The sequence below is a fragment of the Grammomys surdaster genome, unplaced genomic scaffold, assembly GCF_004785775.1.
Source record: "Grammomys surdaster isolate TR1022 unplaced genomic scaffold, NIH_TR_1.0 371, whole genome shotgun sequence".
Taxonomy (NCBI): Eukaryota; Metazoa; Chordata; class Mammalia; order Rodentia; family Muridae; genus Grammomys; species Grammomys surdaster.
Genome location: NW_021604790.1, coordinates 6071616 through 6092198, shown reverse-complemented (window position 1 = coordinate 6092198; position 20583 = coordinate 6071616). Strand labels below are relative to the sequence as shown.

General features: G+C 43.7%; 1 protein-coding gene and 1 pseudogene across 6 annotated transcripts in view; both read left to right on the top strand.

Annotated features, from left to right (window-relative positions):
* Positions 1-5453: 5453 nt before the first annotated feature.
* Positions 5454-20583, top strand: part of Strada (STE20 related adaptor alpha) — a 29654-nt gene continuing 14524 nt past the window's right edge. Inside the window, exons 1-4 of one of the 6 annotated variants that reach the window (XM_028780402.1) lie at positions 5454-5570; positions 11609-11688; positions 14131-14188; positions 16815-16843. In XM_028780402.1, the coding sequence (XP_028636235.1) occupies positions 11653-11688; positions 14131-14188; positions 16815-16843 (123 nt within the window). In that variant the 5' untranslated portion in view covers positions 5454-5570; positions 11609-11652. Of the gene's footprint in view, positions 5607-11608; positions 11689-14130; positions 14189-16814; positions 16844-20583 lie in introns of all 6 variants that reach the window. The other 5 variants (XM_028780401.1, XM_028780400.1, XM_028780398.1 and 2 more) reach the window with 5 other exon arrangements.
* Positions 12198-12349, top strand: LOC114632205 (annotated as a pseudogene).

The following is a 20583-nucleotide window of genomic DNA, read 5'->3' as shown; positions in this document are numbered from 1 at the left end:
ACCTCACTTCCTTCTTTGGTTTCCATCATCTACCCATAGTGTCACTGGCTATCTGTCTTTACCATGGGACTTTGGTAACATTTAAGATCCAAACCATGATAGTCCTCTCTTTGGGTAAGATATCTTATGTATGAATCAGAGGACCAAGAGAGGAGAATGTTGCTGCTGTCACACTGTAAAGAAAACATGCTTCCTAAATCTTTTTGCCTGGATCACTAGCAATGCCAAAATTAGCCTTGAAGTATAAACATGGACAGTGTCAACAAAACCAATTGCTAGAACTGGAGAGATGGCTCAGTGGGTAAAGGTGCTTGCTGACCTTGATAACCTGAGTTTGATCTTCAAAATGCATGCAACTCCTACAAGTGGTCATTTGACCTCTACATATGGGCCATGGTATATGCACACATGTACACAGTAGGTGGATAAATAAATATTTTGAAAAAAATTGCTAAGCCTTTTCGTTTGGGTAAGTCACTGACCTCTTGAGTCTGGTGTTTATTCTTTTCTAATGGAGTAAACAGTTTCCTACCTCACAGTTTTTATGTGTATGTGTGTTTTGCTTGCATATATGTCTATGTACTATGCATGTACAGTGCCCAAGGAATCCAGAAGAATGTTAAAACTTCTGGGGCTGGAGTGGTGGTTGTGAGCTGACCTCAGGGTGCCAGGAATGGAACCCAGGATCTCTGCAAGAGCAGTCAGTGCTCGTAACTGCTGAACCATCTCTCTATCTCACAGATAATTTAAAACCAAAAGATTATGGGTGCAGACTTGTTTTATAATCTTACACTTTACGAAGGCAAGGCTACTATCCAGTGGTGCCATTTTACTTTATTCTCTTGTTCTCCTCTGTCTAGTGTAATGAGATGAATGAATTCTTTTAGCCTCTGACTTTATATGTGGGAACTGAAAAGGGTGTTTTGTTTTTTTCTGGAGCTGGAGGGTGTGGTGGAAATAGAGGAATTATAATTCTGTTTCCTTAGTACAAGGAAACCTCACTGTGTGTGTGTGGTTTTTTTTTTTTTGTTTTTTTTGTTTTTTTTGTTTTTTTTGTTTTTTTTTTTTTTTGGCAGGGGGGTTCAAGACAGGTTTTCTCTGTATAGCTTTGGCTGTCCTGGAACTCACTCTGTAGACCAGGCTGGCCTCAAACTCAGAAATCCACCTGTCTCTGCCTCCCAAGTGCTGGGATTAAAGGCGTACGCCACCACTGCCCGGCAACCTTACTGTGTTAAGCATAAGATCTAGAACTCTTTTATATGGGACTTGGAAAAAGGAAGATACGTGGCGGCACATCCGTCATCCAGTAGGAAGTAGAGAGTGTGAAAATTGTTAACAGGTCTGTTGGATTTGGTGAGAAGTCAAATTCTGTACTTTATCAACCCAGGTTCTCTTCTGCCTCACTTACTGTAAATGATGTTCAAGGATGTAAGAGGGAAGAGTTAGACCCATAGGGGTGGCTTCCATTACAAACTACTGAATCAAAAGTAAAAGGAAGCCTCGCTGGGCATGTGGCTCGGGTCTTTAACTCCAGTTCGTAAGTTTCAAGTGTATGTCAGAAAAGATTCTATTACAAAAGGAAGATATCAGGGCTAGAGAGAGGCTGGGGATTAAAAGCACACTTACTGCCCTTGCAGAAGACCTACAGCCCTAGTGGATATGTTCCCCTCTTCTGGTCTCTGCAGCCAGCTGCAGGCACATACAATCATCTAAACATAAAAAAAATCTTAAAATGAAGATAGTGTTACGATTGTATAAGTTCACAGCTTTCTTAACCCTCTGAATTAAGGAATAAAAGAATGCTGTTTCTCTTACTCTTGTTCTCCTGGTCTCTTGATCCTCTGTCTTCTTGCCCCTTTTCCCATTCCCTTCCCCCTCTCTCCATGTGCTTATGGCCAGCCTCTACGTCTCTCTCTCTCTACCTCTCTCTGCCTCTACTACTCTCCTAACTCCCCTCCCCATCCCCTGAATAAACTCTATTATACTCTATTACACACACACACACACACACACACACACACACACATATATATGTGTGTGTGTGTGTGTGTGTGTGACTTTTTCCCAGTGGTGGATCCTACTGCTTGCTTTGAGGTGAGGTCTCTCTCATCTTTAACCCAGACTGGCCTGTAATTCATGGCAGTGCACGTGCCCCAGCCTCGAGTGATGGGGTGATGGATGGGTACCAGCATATCTACTTGTTTTCTAAGAGGACTACTTAAGCATCACGTAGGTTAGTTTCCAAGGCATAGATAGGCTTAGGCTTGGCCTTTCAGGCAGCTAGAATGCACTACCATGCCCACTCACTGTCCTACCTACCTCTTGAGACAGAGTCTCTTATATTCCAGGCTGGCCTCCAGCTTCTGGTCCTCACTCACCCTGGCCTTTTTAAAATATCCCTTTTCGAGCTGGAGAGATGGCTTAGTAGTTAAGAACACCGGCTGCTCTTCCAGAGGTCCTGAGTTCAATTCCCAGCAACCACATGGTGGCTCACAACCATCTGTAATGGGATCTGATGCCCCCTTCTGGTGTGTCTGAGGACAGAGTGGATTGTGTAATTATGCCGGGTCGCACACCTTTAATCCCAGCACTTGGGAGGCAGAGGCAGGTGGATTTCTGAGTTCGAGAGTTCGAGGCCAGCCTGGTCTACAGAGTGAGTTCCAGGACAGCCAGGGCTACACAGAGAAACCCTGTCTTGAAAAGAAAAAAAAATCTCTTTTCCTTGGGAATTACTGAGGAGCAAGGTGGTACTGCCTCGCCTGTCAGTGCTTTTCAAACTTTTCCATTCTTCAAAGGTATTTCTAGTTAGCATACAGAATAATGGGTCTCACTGTGACAGGTTCATACCTATAACACTATTTTGCTCATGTCTGTTCTCACAATACTCTTCCCCCCTCCTTCCCTTCATATTTTAAATGTATTTATATAGCTTTCTTCTGTAGATTTTTCTGTACCTTAGCTTATCACTTTGCAGAGCTAGAACTGAAGCTGGTTTCCTGTGCCAACAGTGCTCTGGCTTTCTGCGTCATATTTATAACCACACACACTTGAACCCAAGGCCTCCTGCTGTTAGGTGAGCACTCCACTGATGCACCTCCAGCCCTCCTATTCCAGTGCTTTTATCAAGGCTCTTTGCTTTTGTCTTCCCACTCCTTTCTAAAATGGCTATTTGTAAGCTCCATGCTAGGTAGTAGAATGTAAAGTGCTTAAGGACAGAAGATTGAGTAATTCTAGTTGATTTGTTCTACATGGCATAAAAACAAGCTGCCAATTTTTGAAGTCAGTTCCAGAAAGCTCTGGAAATCTTTAAACACCATAACACTGCAATTTAAAAAGCATCAGAAGCTTGTGCCTTCCAGGGCTCACACTCTGTAACCTCTGAATGTTGACCTTTCAATGTACAGTTTATCCTGACTTAGCAGGATTGGTGTATGAGAACCTGTGCATTTGCCCACTGAAATCATCACAGCAGAGTCTGGGTGAAGGGGTTCCCTGAACAGTTACTGTGGGCAGTCATCTGGTTGGTAAAATCTTTTAGCCACACTGACTCTCAAATCGTAACATCCTGTTAGAAAATGTGGTAGCTGGGTCACTAGGTATTTGAATAGATAAAATACCTAGCATTTACACATCCCATTAAAATGTCTGTAAGAGGTTTTAGGACTCAGGCACTTGTCCAGCATGCTGTGAGGCCCTAGGTTCAATGTCTAGTACAGTCCACAGAAGGGGAAGGGAAAGAAAGGAGAAAGAAAAAACTCAATTTGAGGTTACCTTGGCAGTTATAGCTGGGTGCAGTGGTTCACACCTGTAATCCCAGAAGAGATGGAGTTCACTGAGTTTAAGGCCAGCCTGCTTAGCCTGGACTAGATATGAGACCCTGGCTCAAAACTAAGTTTGGGGCTGGAGAGATGAGTCAGCAATAAGAAGCACTTGCTGCTCTTGGAAAGATCTAGCACCCACAACTCTGTCACTCCAGTTCCAGGGGATATGGTACCTTCTTGACCTCTGCCTGCTTCTGGACACACATGGTTTGTACACATACATTCAAGTACATAAAAGTGCATGCACAACATCCAAAAAAAAAAGAAAAAAGCTTGATAACCTTTTCAGGTTCTGCTTTCCCTAGTATTCTGGATGCCAAAGACCATGCGAACTGGCAGGAAATGTGTTTCCCTCCACTCCCTTGCTTTTTGTGGATTCATGAAGTTCTATGCTGAAATATTTTGAGACCGAGATCGAAATTTGGGGTGTTAAAGCACTGGACAAGACTACAGCTGTTTGTAAAACAGTGAGATCCTCAGATGAGAGTGGTGTGTGTTCTCATCAAGTCCCTGTTTGGATGTGGCCAAACTTAAAATTCTTGGACGTTATTAGACCACTATAAATCTGTGAGGAGACAGAACTAGAAAAAAACCCCAAGTATTCATTATTTGACAGTATGTACACAGATGTACTGGGCACTCACCCCACAGTAACTGAAGTGACTCAACCACAGTGCTCATTTTATTAGTCCTGTACGCTTTGGCCCCTGCTAGCTGTCTTCTTTCCTAAAGGCAAACCCATCACAGGTTTCTACAAGTAGAGGATATACCACCAAGCTTTTAATCCCAGCAGAGACAGAGGGAAGCTGATCTCTTGAGTTCAAAGCCAGTCCAGGCAACACGTGATGCTCTCTCAAAAATAACTCACTACCAAAAAAGTTATGAAGGGCTCAGGAACAAAAAAAAGATAGCTCTCATTTAGTTGAGCTATTGTCTGTGCTTTATGGAGAAGGAACTGTGGGCACAAAGAGTAAGTTTCCTCTTTGTTCTTCTGCCTGAGAGAGAGACCCAAGACAGACATGTGCCATTGGGTACTACCAGGTGAAATGATTTGGAGCGTCAGAGTGGGATGAGGGGTGGGAATACTCCGGGTAGCCAAGACTATAGCTGTAGTTGGCCCTTGCCTCTTTTCTTTCTGCTGGGTTAGGAGGGGTACAGAGGCTCTAGGGCTTTTTAGACTGCCGCAATGACAAGCTAGTAGGTCTTTCCCTTCCACATACTTGGGGAAACCCGCCTTCCTCCTAGATAAGGAACGACCTCCGCAAAGGGGAAAAGACTAGTTAATAACTCTGTTCCTGATACAGCGACTGTGGGTCTATCATGTCTGATAAGGGATAAAGTGGGAAGAGGCTCTCTCTGGGGGAAAAGCGGAGCTCCCTCTACTGGAGGGGGATGGGTGAGGCAAGGCGGAGCAGAGTCCTTCGTGCGTGGGGTTAAGGCGGAGCATCTTCTGATAGCCCAGCAAGGCAGGACTTCCTCTACGGGAGGCGAGAGGCGGAGCTTCCTTCTTGGGTGGGGCAAAGCAGGGCTTCCTCCTTAGGGGAGGGGCAGGACTTCCTCCGTGGGGCGGAGTTAGGAGGAGCATCTTCCGTGAGGGGGCGGGGCTCCGCCAGTCTCCCTGGATCCCTCCACTGCGCATGGCACGTTGCGTACCTCCCTCCCAGCAACCGGCCTGGCGGCAGCGCGGCTACAAAACTGAGGAGGCGGAGCCGAGACGGAGTCGGTACTGCGCTCTGACTCCTAGACCAGGTACCGGGTGGCGGGGCCGCCTGGTGCGCTCCCAGGGTCAGTTCCTCTCGCCCGACTCTGAGTCTACCTCCTTGGGGGTGGGCCTCAAGATGCCATCCCGGCTCGCCCTCGCCCTCCTTTGGCCCTCATTTAACCTGGGTTCTGGGTTCCCGCATTGAGGTTATAGCCTAAGAGCAAAATTAGGCTTGGGCCTTGCTGGGGAGATGCTGAGCGGAGTTGCCGGACCGGAGAGGCTAGCTCCCGCATGGCCTCCCCACCTTTTCTGGAGCTTCCAAATGGGATTGAGTTCTCATATGGAAGCAAGATCGGGGCTATCCTCTGCTTTGGTCAAAACGAAGAGCTTCTAATCGTCTTAAGTGTCCCCAGCAGTTTTGGAGACTGAGTATGGTGGCTGAGAGTGAGCACAACAGAAGGGGAGTGGCCAAATAAAATTGTTCATAATTTAGGAAATAGCTAACTTCTCAACTCAGTCTTCTGCTAAGATCTTAAGGTACTTCATCTTGACCCCCTTCTCCCAGACTGTTGGAATCGGTCTCACTGAAATACCCGTTGAGATCGAACCATGTTCCAATATTTGGATGGGTCTTCATGAACTAGTTGATACCTTATCCAGAGATACCCAACACCTGAGACTGACTCAGATCCTTGAGAGGTGGTAAACCAAATTTGAGACTGTGGGCGTGGCTCAGTGCCTGAGTGCTTGATTATCATTAGTGAGGACATACTTTCTATTCCCAACACCACCAAAAAGAAAACTGCTAACTTGCCTCTGCCTTAGTACAGGAACTTAATAGTTTAGCCATTAGTTATAGTACCGAACTGGTCAACTCTCTTCACTCTTTAATTAGGTTTCTTAGAAGGAGTTTGGCCATGTTTATAGTTGTGACCTCAGACACAAAGTTTGGAGGACCAGTGATAAAAATAGAAGAAAAAAAAATCAGTCAGAACAAGTGAATTCTCCTGTCAGTACCTGTTGTACTGGGAGAGATAATGACACAATAAATAGTGTGGCTGGATGACTGGAGAAGTGGCTCTGTGGATAAGACATGCTACAGCCTCCAGCACTTACGTAAAAAGCCATGAGCCTGTGACAAGAGAAGCACCAGAGCTTGCTGGCTGCCAGCCTGTGTCCAGAGTGGTAGAATACTCAATATTCCTTAGCCTTACCAAGCATACAAACAGGTACACATACATACACACACACAAAAAAAAACCACGTATATATACACATACATACATACATACACACACATTGGTAAGTGTAGGAGTTAATGTGGGAGCCTGGCATGAGGCCACACACCTTTAATGCCAGCACTCAGGAGGCAGAGGCAGATCTCTGTGAGTTCGAGGCCAGCCTGGTGTAGAGTGAGTTCCAGGACAGCCAGGGCCACACAGAGAAATCCTGTTGGGGGGTGGGGTGGGGAAGCTAAGGTGGGGAATGCAGATGGTTAGTGGGAGCTGCGTAATAGGTTACCTGAGGTGATCACTGAGTGCCAGCATTAGACTGGGGACAAGATCGAGGCGGACTCTTCAGGCCTTTCCTTCTCCTTTCTTTTCTCAAAAGAGACTGTAGCCAAGTGCGCTGTTGAACTCCTGGTCCTCCTGTCTGTCTCCTGAGTGCTGAGATTCCTTGCATGAGCTTCCATCCTCAGCTTTGGATTTCTGTCACTTTTACAGCCTTAGCTGTTGGCCTTTTAAATCCATAAACTATCTTTAACCTCTTTTTAAACATCAATACTGCTTTCTCACAAATTGCCATCCCCTCTTCTTGGGAGATAGAATCCTTCTCAACATCAGTTGAACTCTCAGTATTAGTTAAACTTGAACTTGGCAGAGATCAATAGAGGAAGACACCTGATGTGCACCCTTCCTACACACCCTCAATATACATACACTAAATGGATAAATATTTTAATTTATCCTTCCACTAAAGCCACCTCTACCTCCGAGCTTTCCCATTTCTGGCATTAGCTCAGGGGGATAGTAATGGTTTTCTGAACATTCGAGAACACAAACACACATCAGCTATAGAGTAGGTTCCCAGATAAGGTATTAAGTCTGCAGTTTTCAGTCAGGGACTACATAACCACATACCTAGGAGAGTTTGTAAAAGATAGTCCTCAGCCACACTTGGTGGTGCAGGCCTGTAGTCCTAGCTACTAGGAACATGGAAGCAGAAGAATCAGGTTCAAGATCACTGTCAGCTACATAGTGACTTTGTGTGTAGGAGACCCTGTCTTAAAGCAGATTGTCCAAAGGGTAGAGAATGAATTGGATAGCTTGGAATGGTGCTATAATTGCTTCATAATTCATTCTTAGCCATTCTTCCATTTCCTGGTGTTACCACTGCTACAGACTGCAGGAAAGTGGTTTTCTAACCAGCTTGCTTTTCTCTGGGCTATTTTTACCCCTCCCTTTCTTCATTCCTTCATAGATTGACATTTCTTGGACTGTTCTTCCAAACAAGATTTCTCAAATGTTAGTTAATACCGTAGTCCACATGGCAACAGTATTGTTGTTTCCAGGGTGTGGGTTAGAATTTCCCAGCCCACTCCAGATCTTCTGAACTGCAGCCTGCATTTTCACAAGATATAAGACACTGCTTAGACCGCCGTTGTGTGTCAGCTTTCTGTTCAAAGCCTCTCGTGCCTTTCCACTCCCTGCTAGTACAGCCATGTGCTAGCATGCGTGGGCCTCATGCACTTAGAGAGAATGTTCAAAGGGCTGATGTTTCACAGTCAGCAGTTATTGAGCGTTACTGAGCGGCTCCTATGTGGCATGCACTGCTACGGAAGTTGGTGATACACCTTTGCACAAGACAGAGCAGATTATCTGTTATCTAGTTACTCTCTTTGGGTTGGCATTTCTGTTTTCTTTAAGTCATCTTTGATAGTCCAGGCCCACTACCACCCAGCTGCGCCTTTGCTGAATTCCATAAGAAGTTGCTCATTCCTTGTCGGTTTCTCTGTCCTGTTTATTGGTGTGCATGCCACTTCCATAACCGTAAGGTTGTACTTTCTGCTTTCTGGAATGTACCATGTATCTTACACCATTTGTGTGTGTCAGGTACCAGGGCCCTGTTAAAAGGATATACACACCTGAGGATGATGGAGGCTGCCTGGTTCTCTTTCAAGGCCTGACACCAACATATACTCTGGGGTTTTAAGACAAGTTAGAAGTGCCACACCCTTTTCCAGGTTTAATGTATAAACCTCGACATCATAGCTACTCTTTCAGGTAAAGAGAAATAAAACTAAAAATATTTTTTTCTATACTGGGGATTAAATTTAGGGGCTTGGGCATGCTGGCCAAGTGTCCCATAGCTCAGCTCTTCCTAATCTATGCTTGTAAATATGGGCTACTCTAAAGTAGATTTCCAGTTTGTGCAAAGTGTACAGGATTTAGTCACACTAGCTAAAACTGAGGCCTCATTCTTACTTCTGAGAACTTCGGTCCTCTCAGTACTAGTAGAATTTTAAAAATAAGTAACTGCTGCTTGTGAATAATGAAGCTGTGTGTAGGTGTACTTCAGTGGTAGAGTGCTTGTCTGGTGTAAGCCCCTTGCTGGATTTTTAGCACCACAAGTCAGTAAATTATAAGGCTATCTTGGTACCTGTCACCTATGAATGTTGCTTTGCCAATATATTGTGGTATTAAACGTTGTTGATAAAAATGGATTTATGTTTTGAATGACATATCCATCTGCTTTATCCTTCCACTGTAGTTTTGTATTTTAAGGATATTTGAAGCAGCCTAGTGACCTTAATGTCACACAAAGTAGAGATTGTTAAAGTATCTTTTCTTCAACTGATGTAATTGTTGCCTCCAAGGTTTACTGCCTCCCTCTGCTAACCTAGGCCTAGTCCTGGAAGCTTCTAGCCTCCGTGTACTCTAATCTAGAATGTTTTCAGCCTCTGAGACTTACTGCTGAATAAGCTCACCCTTTCTAGCTCTTTCTGAACTGTGGCTGGCTGGTCAACCCAACTGTTCTGGCTCAAAATGCCTGTCCATCCTGACAGATTCAAACCAGCTTTTTTCAGCTTCTGACTGAATTGCTTTGCTTGGGCTCATACTAACTTTGGCAATCTGTTCTAATCTTCTGGTGCCTTCTCATTCTCTGACTCATTCTGTCTTCACCTGTGTTTAGCTTGTTCTTTCTCTGCAGCTTGTCTCTGTACAACTGTCCCAGTAAAACTGTCTCCTCCCTCCCCACCTCTCCCTGCTGCTTTTAAGTCACCTCTGTTCCTCTCTGTTCTCCTGAGAGCTAGGCAGATCCTATTCTGTCAGATCTTTCTCTGATTTGTCACTTTGTCTGCCACTCAATTAGACATCACTTTCAAACATAGGTGTTTCCTTTTACAAACTAACTTTACCTTCATTGTTTGGGTTTAAAGGAATGTGCTAAGGGTCTGTCTCTACTCCACATGGCCACAGTAGCCATGTTGCTGGATTAAAATCCCTCTACAAGAAATAGAAAAGGAAAGTCCCCCAATATTCAGATGAATGTCTATGTGTTTTTAGATTGGTTTTGGTTTTGGTTTTGGTTTTCCCTTGATCCAGGATCTCTTCTGCAGCCAAAATGGCCCTGAACTCTTGATCCTCCTGCCCCAGTCTCCCTAGTTCTAAGGTTACAGGTCTTTGCCATGATACCCAGTCTGCTATGCAGTATTTAGGTCTAAATTTTTGTTTTGTTTTGTCCTGTTTATTTATTTGTTTATTTTTTGACACAGGTCATGTAGCAGAGGCTAGCTTCAGAGTCACAGATAGGCAAATTTGACCTTTAACGCCCGATCCTCCTGGGATTAGAAGTATGCGACACCACACCCATCTTAAAAATGTTTTTTTTTCTTTTGTAGAATCCTTAGAATCTTTTCAGTACACAGTTACATTATCAGTAAATAGTTTCATACTTTCAGACAGGTGCAGCTGGCATGTCTGTAATCCTAGCCCTTAGAGTCTGAGTCAAGAGCATTGTTTGAAGCCAGCCTACATAAAGGACTTTGTCTCAAAAATAGCAGTTCTGTTGGCTTACAGGTGGAGTGCCTGCCTAGCATGCCTCTCAGGAGAGAGAGCAGAGCCACTTCAGTTTATTGAACATTTTAACTCAAACTAAAGATCGCACCTGTATTTACAATATTCAAATTTCACTAAAGAGAAAATTATTGGGTAGGTGTGGTGTCACAGTCCCAGCATTTAGATAGGCAGATAGAGGAGGATCAGAAGTTCAAGCTCATCGTCTGCTGTAGTGCGAGATCACCCTGGATACCCAAAACCTGGTCTCAAGAAAGAAAGGGGAAAAGCCAGAGATGTTTATGCTTCAGACACTGTGCACCTGTAGCTTCCGCTGCCGCCTTGTACTGGGGTCGGCAGACGCCCTTGTCAAAAAAAGCTTACTTTAAGTCTGGTACCTCTGGCTTTTACTTGCCTCTCTCCAAGTGGAAGAAGTTTCCTGCCATTCCTCTGCTGCTCCCCACTTCTTCCCCACCTTGTCCTGCATTCTCTCAGCAGTCCTGCCGAGTGTGGAGCCCACACTGGCCTGCAGTTCTCCAGCCTTCTGCCTTAGCCGCTGAGTCCTCAGAATACAGGAATGTACTAACGCCCGACTCCATACTTCTTTTCTTACAGAAATGGCAGCTTCACAATGTACTTGGCACAAATATATCGAAGTGTATTGTTACTCAGCACTCTTCTGAACAAATACTAGTTAGTAAGTTGAATGTCTGGTATTGTGCCTTGAATGGTAGACCAGTAGTATGTTTTGTTCAACAAATGCTTTATCTAGCCTGGGGACAGTTGCTCAGCAGAGTTCCTACCTAGCATCAAAGAAAACACCCAGCTCCATCCCTAACACCACATAACCCAGGTGTGGTGCACGCCTGTAATCCCAGCACTCAGGGTGTGGAGACAGGACTTTCAGGAGTCCTCTACCTTGTAGAGAGTTTGAGGCAGCCTCTACCTGTAGGAGACCGATTCTGGAGGAAAAATATTTCTATAAAAAGCAATTTAACCAACTTTCTCTGTTTCTGTTTTCCTTTTAGGTTTAAGTTTTTGAAGTTGAAGTAGGTCTACACAGTAGGAACCCATGTCTTTTCTTGTAAGTAAACCAGAGCGAATTCGGGTGAGTGTTCCCAGTCTTCTGGCTTTCTATTTGTCTTTTCTGAAAAGTATTTGGGTTGATATTACAGTGGGTTGTTTTGTTTTATGTGACACTCAGAATTGTCTGGTGGAAAAAGAAACAGGAAGGTGGCTTATTTTATGAAACGATTGGTCACATGTTAAGTGGGTTGGGCTTTTTCTGTGTAGTTACATAGTTGATAAAGATCTCTTTGCTTCTGTTTCTCAGGGATTTATGTTTTTAAAATCAGTGTCAGACTAGTTACTGGAACACATTTCTAAATATAATCATGAAGAGTCTTTAAAATAAACTCAAAGAACGTATTATACCTTAATTTTTATCAGGGACTAGTGAGCTGGCCCAGCAGGTCCATCCAGGTGCTTGGTGCTAAGCCTGACAACCTGAGCTCAGTACCTAGGATCCACACAGTGGAAGGAGAGACCCGACTCCCATGTCCTCTGACCCCACATATGCACCATACACACACGTGCACACACATAGAACAAGACCTTATATTCACTCAACAGGGGAGATGCCATGATCATGAAGGTGGTTTCCCAGGAGAAGACTTAGTACTCAGATGTGCTGATCACTGTGATTTCCCAAACCTTGGAAAACTCAGCTGTATACAGTAGTGAGGAACTTGGTTCCTACTCTCTCCTGTAAGAACTTTAGGGAAAAAAAATTAAATTTGATTGACCTTAAGGACAAATACTGGGTTTAGCTTCTTTATAAGCCAGTGACTTGAATACTTAAGGGCCACTGAGCTGGCTCAGCAGGTACAAAGGCTTGCTATCAGGCCTAGCGACCAGAGTTCTATCCCTGGGGACCCCTATAGTGAAAGGAGAGAAATGAATCACACTTGTCCTCCGACCTCCACATCTGCATCCCTTCCCTCAACAAAATAAATAAATAATTAAAATCTTCTTAAAGTATGTTGTTATTTCTTTTGTCAAGTACTTAATTTTAAAATGATTTAAAGATTTTAATCATATTTAATAAAGATTTTTTATTATTTTAGTTACTTAATATTTAAGGATTCTTAAAATTGTATTTAAAGATTTCTCATTTATGAGAGAGGAATTTACCACTCTCAAATATTAAAACACAAATTATCCTTTGTAGTATAGTACATAGAAATTTTTACATTGCCGGGCGGTGGTGGCCCACGCCTTTAATCCCAGCACTTGGGAGGCAGAGGCAGGCGGATTTCTGAGTTCGAGGCCAGCCTGATCTACAGAGTGAGTTCCAGGACAGCCAGGGCTACACAGAGAAATCCTGTCTCGAAAACCAACCAAACAAACAAAAACAGAATGTTCTTTAGTCTTCCCTTTCTTGTGTATACATGTCTAAAAACAGGTACACTGTAAGGAATAAACTTCAGTGTTAAGAGGAAAAGGTAACTCACTCCTTAGCCTGAGCTCTGCTCAGTGGAAAGAATGCCGTCATGCCAAACTTTAACACCAGTCATGAAGTGAAACAGAACCTGGATTCCATTGCTTTTAAACATGAGCCACATTCCTATTTTAACCTGTCCTGATTAAGGTGAAACCAGACCCCGGATTAGTATAATGGAAACCTAACCCTAGTCTGAAATGGGCTGGCGAGGTGCACAATGATTGTGCTAGTTTAGTCCTGTGAACCTGATAGAAGTTAAGTCTCGGGTTAGAAGCCCTTGTAACTATGCAGCCCCAGCAGCCTCTGTGCCCATACGGAGTGACAGAGCGAGAGGATGACCTGCTGACAGGAAATCGGAAGGAGTTCTCTTTGAGAAAAATGTGTTCAAGTACACAATCTGCATGTGTGAACATGTCGGGAGGAAACTCATTTTTAAAAACAAAGAAATAAAAACTCCAAAACAAAAACAAAAAAACCCGGAACTTGGGAAACTGAGGAGGGAGGATTAAGAGGTTTAAAGCAGGCTGGGCTAGAGAGTGAGATCCTGTCTCAGAAAGGTAAAAACCAAACAGAAGAAGAGAGCTTTATCAAATTTAAAAAATAAAAAAAAAAGTATGGGATATGCAAGGTCTCATTTTATAAACTAGCAGAGGCTCGTGAAGAATTCTTTTATTCATGTTTTCTACATGTTGAATTCTAGAAATGGGCAATGATGATCCAGAACTTGTAAGGACTATCTATGGAATAAACAAGATGGAACCAAAGATATTTTCTGTCTAGGAGAGAAAACAATATTCATTATTAGGGCTGGTTCCACACATTTCCCCTCAATCACATTTATGAACCAATTGTCATTTTGTGTAAGGTTAAACTCGAGGAAGGAATGAATCTACTGTTTGTAGCCAATTTCAAGATCCTTACTTTTCCATGAAATAGTCCTATTTTAAGTTTTTGTGGGGTAGTTGTCTTGTTTGTCTCTAAAGGCTGATAGGTACTGTGTTGTGGCTGAGAAGACATACTAATTCTCTTTGGGGTTTTCCTCTTTAGCGGTGGGTCTCGGAAAAGTTCATTGTTGAGGGCTTAAGAGATTTGGAACTGTTTGGAGGTAAGTACAGTATGGCCCTTAGCCATCATTGCAGGGCCACTGCCACTGTTGTCCTGCTGACTGCATCAGTGTATAGACCTTAGCAGTTTGAAGAGCTGTTGTAAACTATGTTCTTAGATTCATGAGGCTTCCTCTTTAATCTCATGTTTCCCAGAAATCTGCAAATGAATCAAGCAGTTGTCCTTAGCCTGTCTTGATTGTTAGAAAGCAAGTGCAATAGTTAAAGGCCTGTATACTTCTTACTAGTATTTGTCCAGCTGAAACACATACTATTAAATTAAAATTTTCCAAAGTCCCTAAGGCAGACCTGGTGGTAAAAAACTGTAATTCTGAATACTTGGGAGGCTGAAACAGCAGTATTCCAAGTTCAGGGCCAGCTCTGGTAACTTAGTGAGACCCTGTGTCAAACTGAAGAGTAAATGGCCAGGAACACAGGTCAGTGTGCAAAGTGTTAGCAGGGTTTGGGCTCTAGTTTCTCTCTCTGTCTCTCTCTCTGTCTCTCTGTCTCTGTCTCTGTCTTTCTCTGTCTCTCTCTGTCTCTCTCTCTCTCTCTCTCTCTCTCTCTCTCTCTTTCTCTCTCTCTTTCTTTCTCCCCCCCACACTTTAAAAATAAAACAATAGGTGAAGGCAAATATAAAAGTGATACAAAAGTTCTAGTTGATCCATAGAGCTGACTCATGTTTCCGTAGAAGAAATTGTGAGACTTAATATAACTAAGAAAAAAAATATCAGAGCAAAAATACTAGTGCCCTGTCACAGAACCCATTGACTCTGAGGCTTGTGCTGTGAGGTTTAACAGGTGCAGACATTCCTGTTTGGCCCTTTTCAAAGTAAGGCCTTTTGGAAATGATGATCTTAGTTCTGGGCAAAGAAAAAGTTCTCTCTGTAGAAACAGTAGTAGTGTCTGGGCATGTTGTCACACACCTGTTTGTAATCCTAGCAGTTGAGAGGTTGAGACAGAAGCAGCAAGAGTTTATGAGTCCCACTTGGACTACATAAGGAAATTCAAGGGCAGATGGGCCCTTGAACAAGACCATCTCTAAAACCCAAAGATAATGATAATAATACAACAGTATAGTCCCAGTCTTAGTTTCAAGTATAACAAACAAAAATTATTACAGTATAAACTAATGGAACAAAAAAATAAGTTCTGTTAGTAGTCTCTTATTTTTCCCATCACTAATGGGAATAAAATGCTTTAAACACCGTGGCTGATGAGATGGCTCAGTGCATAAAACATTAGCTTTCTCTGAGTTCAATGTCTGGAGCCCATATAAAGGCAGAAAGAGAACCAATTCCACAGAGTTACCCTCTGACCTCTCTGTACATGGACCATGGCACATGTGCTCACACACACTCATAATTTTTTATAGAGATTGTTTTAGAAATTCAACTTACAATGAATTAGTCACAAAAATTGCAGAATATGTGGCTGAAGTGACTAGATTCTTTTATTCAGTTTCTGACTGGTGTCTTTGGATACCTGGGGTTTTTGTTGTGGTTTAGTTTTCTTGTTTGTTTGAAATAGGGTCTCACTGTATAGTCTTGACTGCCTTCAAATTCAAAGAGATCTCTCTCCCTCCTGAGTGCTGGCCTGTAAGAAACGTGCCACCATGCCTTGCCACTGGTTTCTTTGACAGCATCCTAGTCTCTGACCTGAGGTGGTAAAGAGATTGTTCTCCACATGGTCTAGCTTAGTATAGCCAGGATTACCCAGTCTTGCACAACTTGGAAATTGCCTTCTGTCAAGAAAATTGAGATGTATTTCATGTATCCCCTCACTTGGCTTCTCCCCTTTGACTAACTGCCGTAAGCAGTTGCTTCTGTTTGTATACAAGAAAACTGCTGTCTGCTGCTCCTTTGAAAAACCAAGGCTGAATCACTCTCCTTTAATCTTCTATAGCTAGGTAATTGGCTGCTCTAATGTATTGAATGAAAGGCATTTTCCTTGGTGACTAAACTTTCTTCTCTGATTTGCTATAGTTCAAGGTACTTAGAATTGTATGATTTAAGATGTTTGAAAATGTATAAGTAGCCCTGTACTTTACGGTGGAAGACCGCTAATGACTTTTTCCTCTGCTGGGTGTAACCTAGGGCCTGGCATGTACCAGGCAGCCCACTCCCACTATATATACCTCCAGCCCCATGTTAATAGAGTTATTTCTATTACTTTTGAAGATGGAAAAAAAAAATCAAAGGGCACAAGAGATTTGAGAGCAGGAGGTTGCTTAGTTGTCCTGTGATTTGTCTGGTTTCACTCCCAGCAGCTGACACCCAAAGCTACTGCAGTACTCAAATTTAGAGCAAGGTCCTAAAGAACAAGGGGAAAGAAAAAAGTGGGGTGTTGGTTCACAAAGTATAAGGCCCAGAAACCAGCATATTCAAAATGTACTATGCTGATGGTAAGTAAATGTGCCCAGGGCTAAGCTGTGGAATAGGTTGACATTCACGTGCAAGTCCGAGCGGCTGCAGCAGTCTCACTGCGGGTCTATGTATGTGTATAGTACTGTAATGACATACGTGCTTTCTATTATAATTGTAGTCCTAAGTGTGATCATTGCTGTTCTGAGTGTGAGTGTGTCTTCCGCTAACAACAAAATGCCAACAATGGATTTCTCTACCCCAGAGCAGCCTCCGGGTGACACTCGGAGAAAAGTAAGTGGCTTTCTGGGCTCTGGCCCTGTGGCTGCTGCATGGAGATGCCTGTGTTCTGCTGGCTCGCTCGTGTGCTATGCTTCTGCTCTTCTGTTTCCTCAGCTTGAATTGAAGTACAGTGTTAATTTTTTTTTTCTTATTTTATTTGTGATGCTTCAGGTTTCACCCTGGAAAGAGTTTATTGTGTGTTTTAAAGAGCAGAAAAGTCTTATCTGGGGACCAAAGTCTCCTCCCCCTTCCCCCCTCCTCCTCACTCGCCCCTCCCTTGCACTTTAAAATAAGTTCATCAGTTTGAAATTTCAGTCTCAGTGGCACTTCCTCATCAGTAGACTGTCAGCAGCAAGTTTCAGTCCCTGCAGAAAATACAGATCTCTCTCTGGCTCATTAGGCAGGACCTCAGGTCTCCTACTGTAGAAACAAAACCAAAATTCTAAAGTACAAAAGAGGCTAGGCATACCACGCCTGTCACCCTACCTCTCAAAACTGAGGGTGAGGATAGCTCAGGAGCTAGTGCATGTCAGACATGCATAAGGCCCTGAGAGCCGCCCTCCATAGAGGACTGGAGACAGCCACAGACAGCCACAGCCAGGCCTGACAGCAGGCACATGGCTACAGTCCCAGCCCTTGTGAGGTTGAAGCAAGAGAAGGACAAGCCTGCCTTCAAACAAGAAGCCCATGAGATGGCTCAGCTGGGAGAGGGACGGCTGGGGAAGCGTGGGCAGCAGAGCGAGGAGTCAGCCTGAGTGAAGGTGGGAGGAGAGGACTGACCCACAAAGTGAGCCTCTGACTTCCACACATCCATTCCTGCTCATGTAACACGGCAGAAAAAACCAAAAATGTCAAACTCAACCGTTCTCCCTCCCTCCCAAACCCATACAAAACGGGCACTTTTTCTTTAAACTGGCACAAGCTGCAAGATTCTCACTGTCTTCCCTCCACTTGTGCTTTATTTTTCCCCAAGTAAATAACACCATATGTGCACAGCTATTTTGGAAAACATGAATCATTGGCCAGAAAGAGAGAGAGAGAGAGAGAGAGAGAGAGAGAGGGGGAGAGGGAGGGGGTGGGGGGGGGAGGGAGGGAGGGAGGGAGGGAGGGGGAGGGAGAGGGAGAGGGAGAGAAAATGAGAATGAATATGAATGAGCACACAGTGGTGCCTGGGCATAGTGGTACACGCCTGTAGTCCCAGTACTCAGGAGGTTGAGGCAGGAGGATTACCAGTTTGAAGCCAACCAGGGTTGTTAAACAGTGAGACCCTGAGAGGTAGGGGAGGAGGATGGGAACTAGGAGGGATAAGATAAGAACACTTGGCGGATCTCTTCTGTGGGTTGTTTTGTAGGCAGCTCAAGGCTGAGTGAGGGATAATGATGCTTAGGTTAGTTCTGACTGAGCTTATACTGTTGGGAGCACCTGTCTGTCAGACTCGTGTGTTTTCATTCAGGAAATGAATGAAAGGAAGGAAGGAAGGGAGGAAGGAAGGGAGGGAGGGGAGGGAGGAAGAGAGAAAGAAAGAAAATGCTAATTATATAATTTTCATGTGCTCTTAGCTGCTGATGCTCTAGCAAAAACTGTCCTTGGTGAAATCTGTGGCTAGTTGAATGTGTTCATTTGGTAGTGTTTCATAAATATTTTCTTTGTATGCTTTTTTGGGTTTTATTTTAAACAGTGCTACTGTTTTATGATCATTTCTAGTTATCAATGGCTTGTTTGTTTTTTTTTATGTTTTTAAAATGTTTCAAAAAAGTCAAATGCTTTTAATGTTACAGAGACCTAAAGAAGAAACTAACAGAATTAGTCTTTTCTTGAGCAATTTGAAATTCCAGATTACACTGGTATAACTATGCTGTGCTGTGTTTAAGGAGAATGAGCTAAAAATTCATCCCTTTGCTCTGAACATTGACTTTAAAAATCTGGGTGAGTTTAATGAGGTAGTCCTGTTCTGGTAAAGCACAGAGTTGAATCCACTGATTCTGGGCTTGCCACAATCACAGCTGATTCTCCAACCCTCGCTGACAAAACCAAAAATCCTTAGTTTAAAATATCACATGAACAGCCCCAGAAGTCTGCTTCTTCCTGAGACTTCACAAGCCAGACCTCCATCATCTATTCCACTCTTGGCATTCTCTTCCAAGCTCCCAAACACATTTCCAGCCTAGACTCCAAAGGCCTTCAGTCTCCCACCAAGACATAGTTCTGTCTGTCACAACCGTCCCTCTGACCCTGAAACCACTGTCTTCGTTTGCTTTCTGTTGCTGCGGTAAACACTGACTGAAAGCAGCTTGAGGGGGAAAGGGCTTCTTTACCTTATGTATCCTGAATCACAACAGTGACTCCACTGAGGGAGTCAAGGCAGGAGCTTACACTGCAGGAGCCTGGAGACAGGAACGGAAGCCAATGCCATGGAGGAATGCTGCTTATTGGCTTCCTCAGGCCTCTTGTTGTAGCACTGATGACCCAAGGGTGGTGCCACCCGCAGTGGGCTGGGCTCTCCCGAATCACTCACTAATCAGGAAAACGCTCTACAGACTTGTCTACAGGTAATGTAATGGAGGCGTTTTCTCAGTTTAGACTCCTCCAGATAACTCTAGCTGGGTCAAGTTGACAGAAGACATTCAGGACACCCCATCTCTTATGTCAGTAGCAGACCAGACATTTCAGAAATCCTTCTGCATTTTAAGTCCATCTATGGAAACCAGTTCAGATGCACAGTTTATCTCAAGTCTCTGGAAATGAAGTTGTGCAGGTGATCTAGAGAGAGGGAAAATGTCATCAGTAACTACAGGTTTGATGGATCTCAACCTTTCCCTGTCTCAGTGTGCTGGCTTTGACTGTAGACTAGCCAGAGGGGAAGGCTTGCTTTGGGAATGTCTGTGGTGAGGCAGGAAGGCTGGCAGCCGGCTAGAGTCTGCAGTGGCCTCTAGGCTAGCTCATTTGCAGTCCCACATTTTCCAGTTCCAGAAAAACTAGTTGCTAAAGGTTACACTCACACTTTCTGTACAACTAGGTTGGAAGGATTTGGCAAAGTTCCTAAGAAATTCATTGAGCCTTTCCCTGCCTGTGCTCAACAGCAAATACCATAGTGGGAGCCCAGTGGGTAGTGCATCGTGTATGCTTCCCTGCCAGGAAGCAGGACACAGGTAATAAAGGACCTTTCCAAAGAGAGCTGTTAAAATACATGACATTTTAAAAAGTGCATATAGTAAATATTTTACTCTGAGGACTCAATTGTTCTTCCTTATCTGTTTTTTTTTTTTCAAACTATAGGAAGTTTAAGAAGTTTGGAAATCCAGAGAAAGCTTTAAACACAAAGCACTTACTTTTCATCAAGGCTGTGTAGTGTTACTCGATTTAAAAAAAAAAAAAGCAAACAAAAACAAAGTAGCACTTTCTTGCTGGAAGACATCAGGCTCTGGAAAGGTGCTTCAGGCCAGTGTCACCATCACTGTGAGCCCTCTTTCCAGAGGCGCTGGCATCCGCCCCACTCTCTGATTCCGCAGTGAAGATTATAGGCAGACAACATCCCAAGTTCCTACTTTGCTTTTATGATTTACAGGTGCTTTAGGTTTGTCCAGTATTATTCTACTACTACAGGTAATACAGCAATGACCACAGCAGACAAGGACCCTCTCATGTTGTAGTGGACTTGACAGGAAGTAGATTGCTCAGCTTTAGCAGTGACTCGTGTGCAGAATGTAAAGCAGTGTCATATAATACAGTGATAGGAGCCGACTCTGCCTACG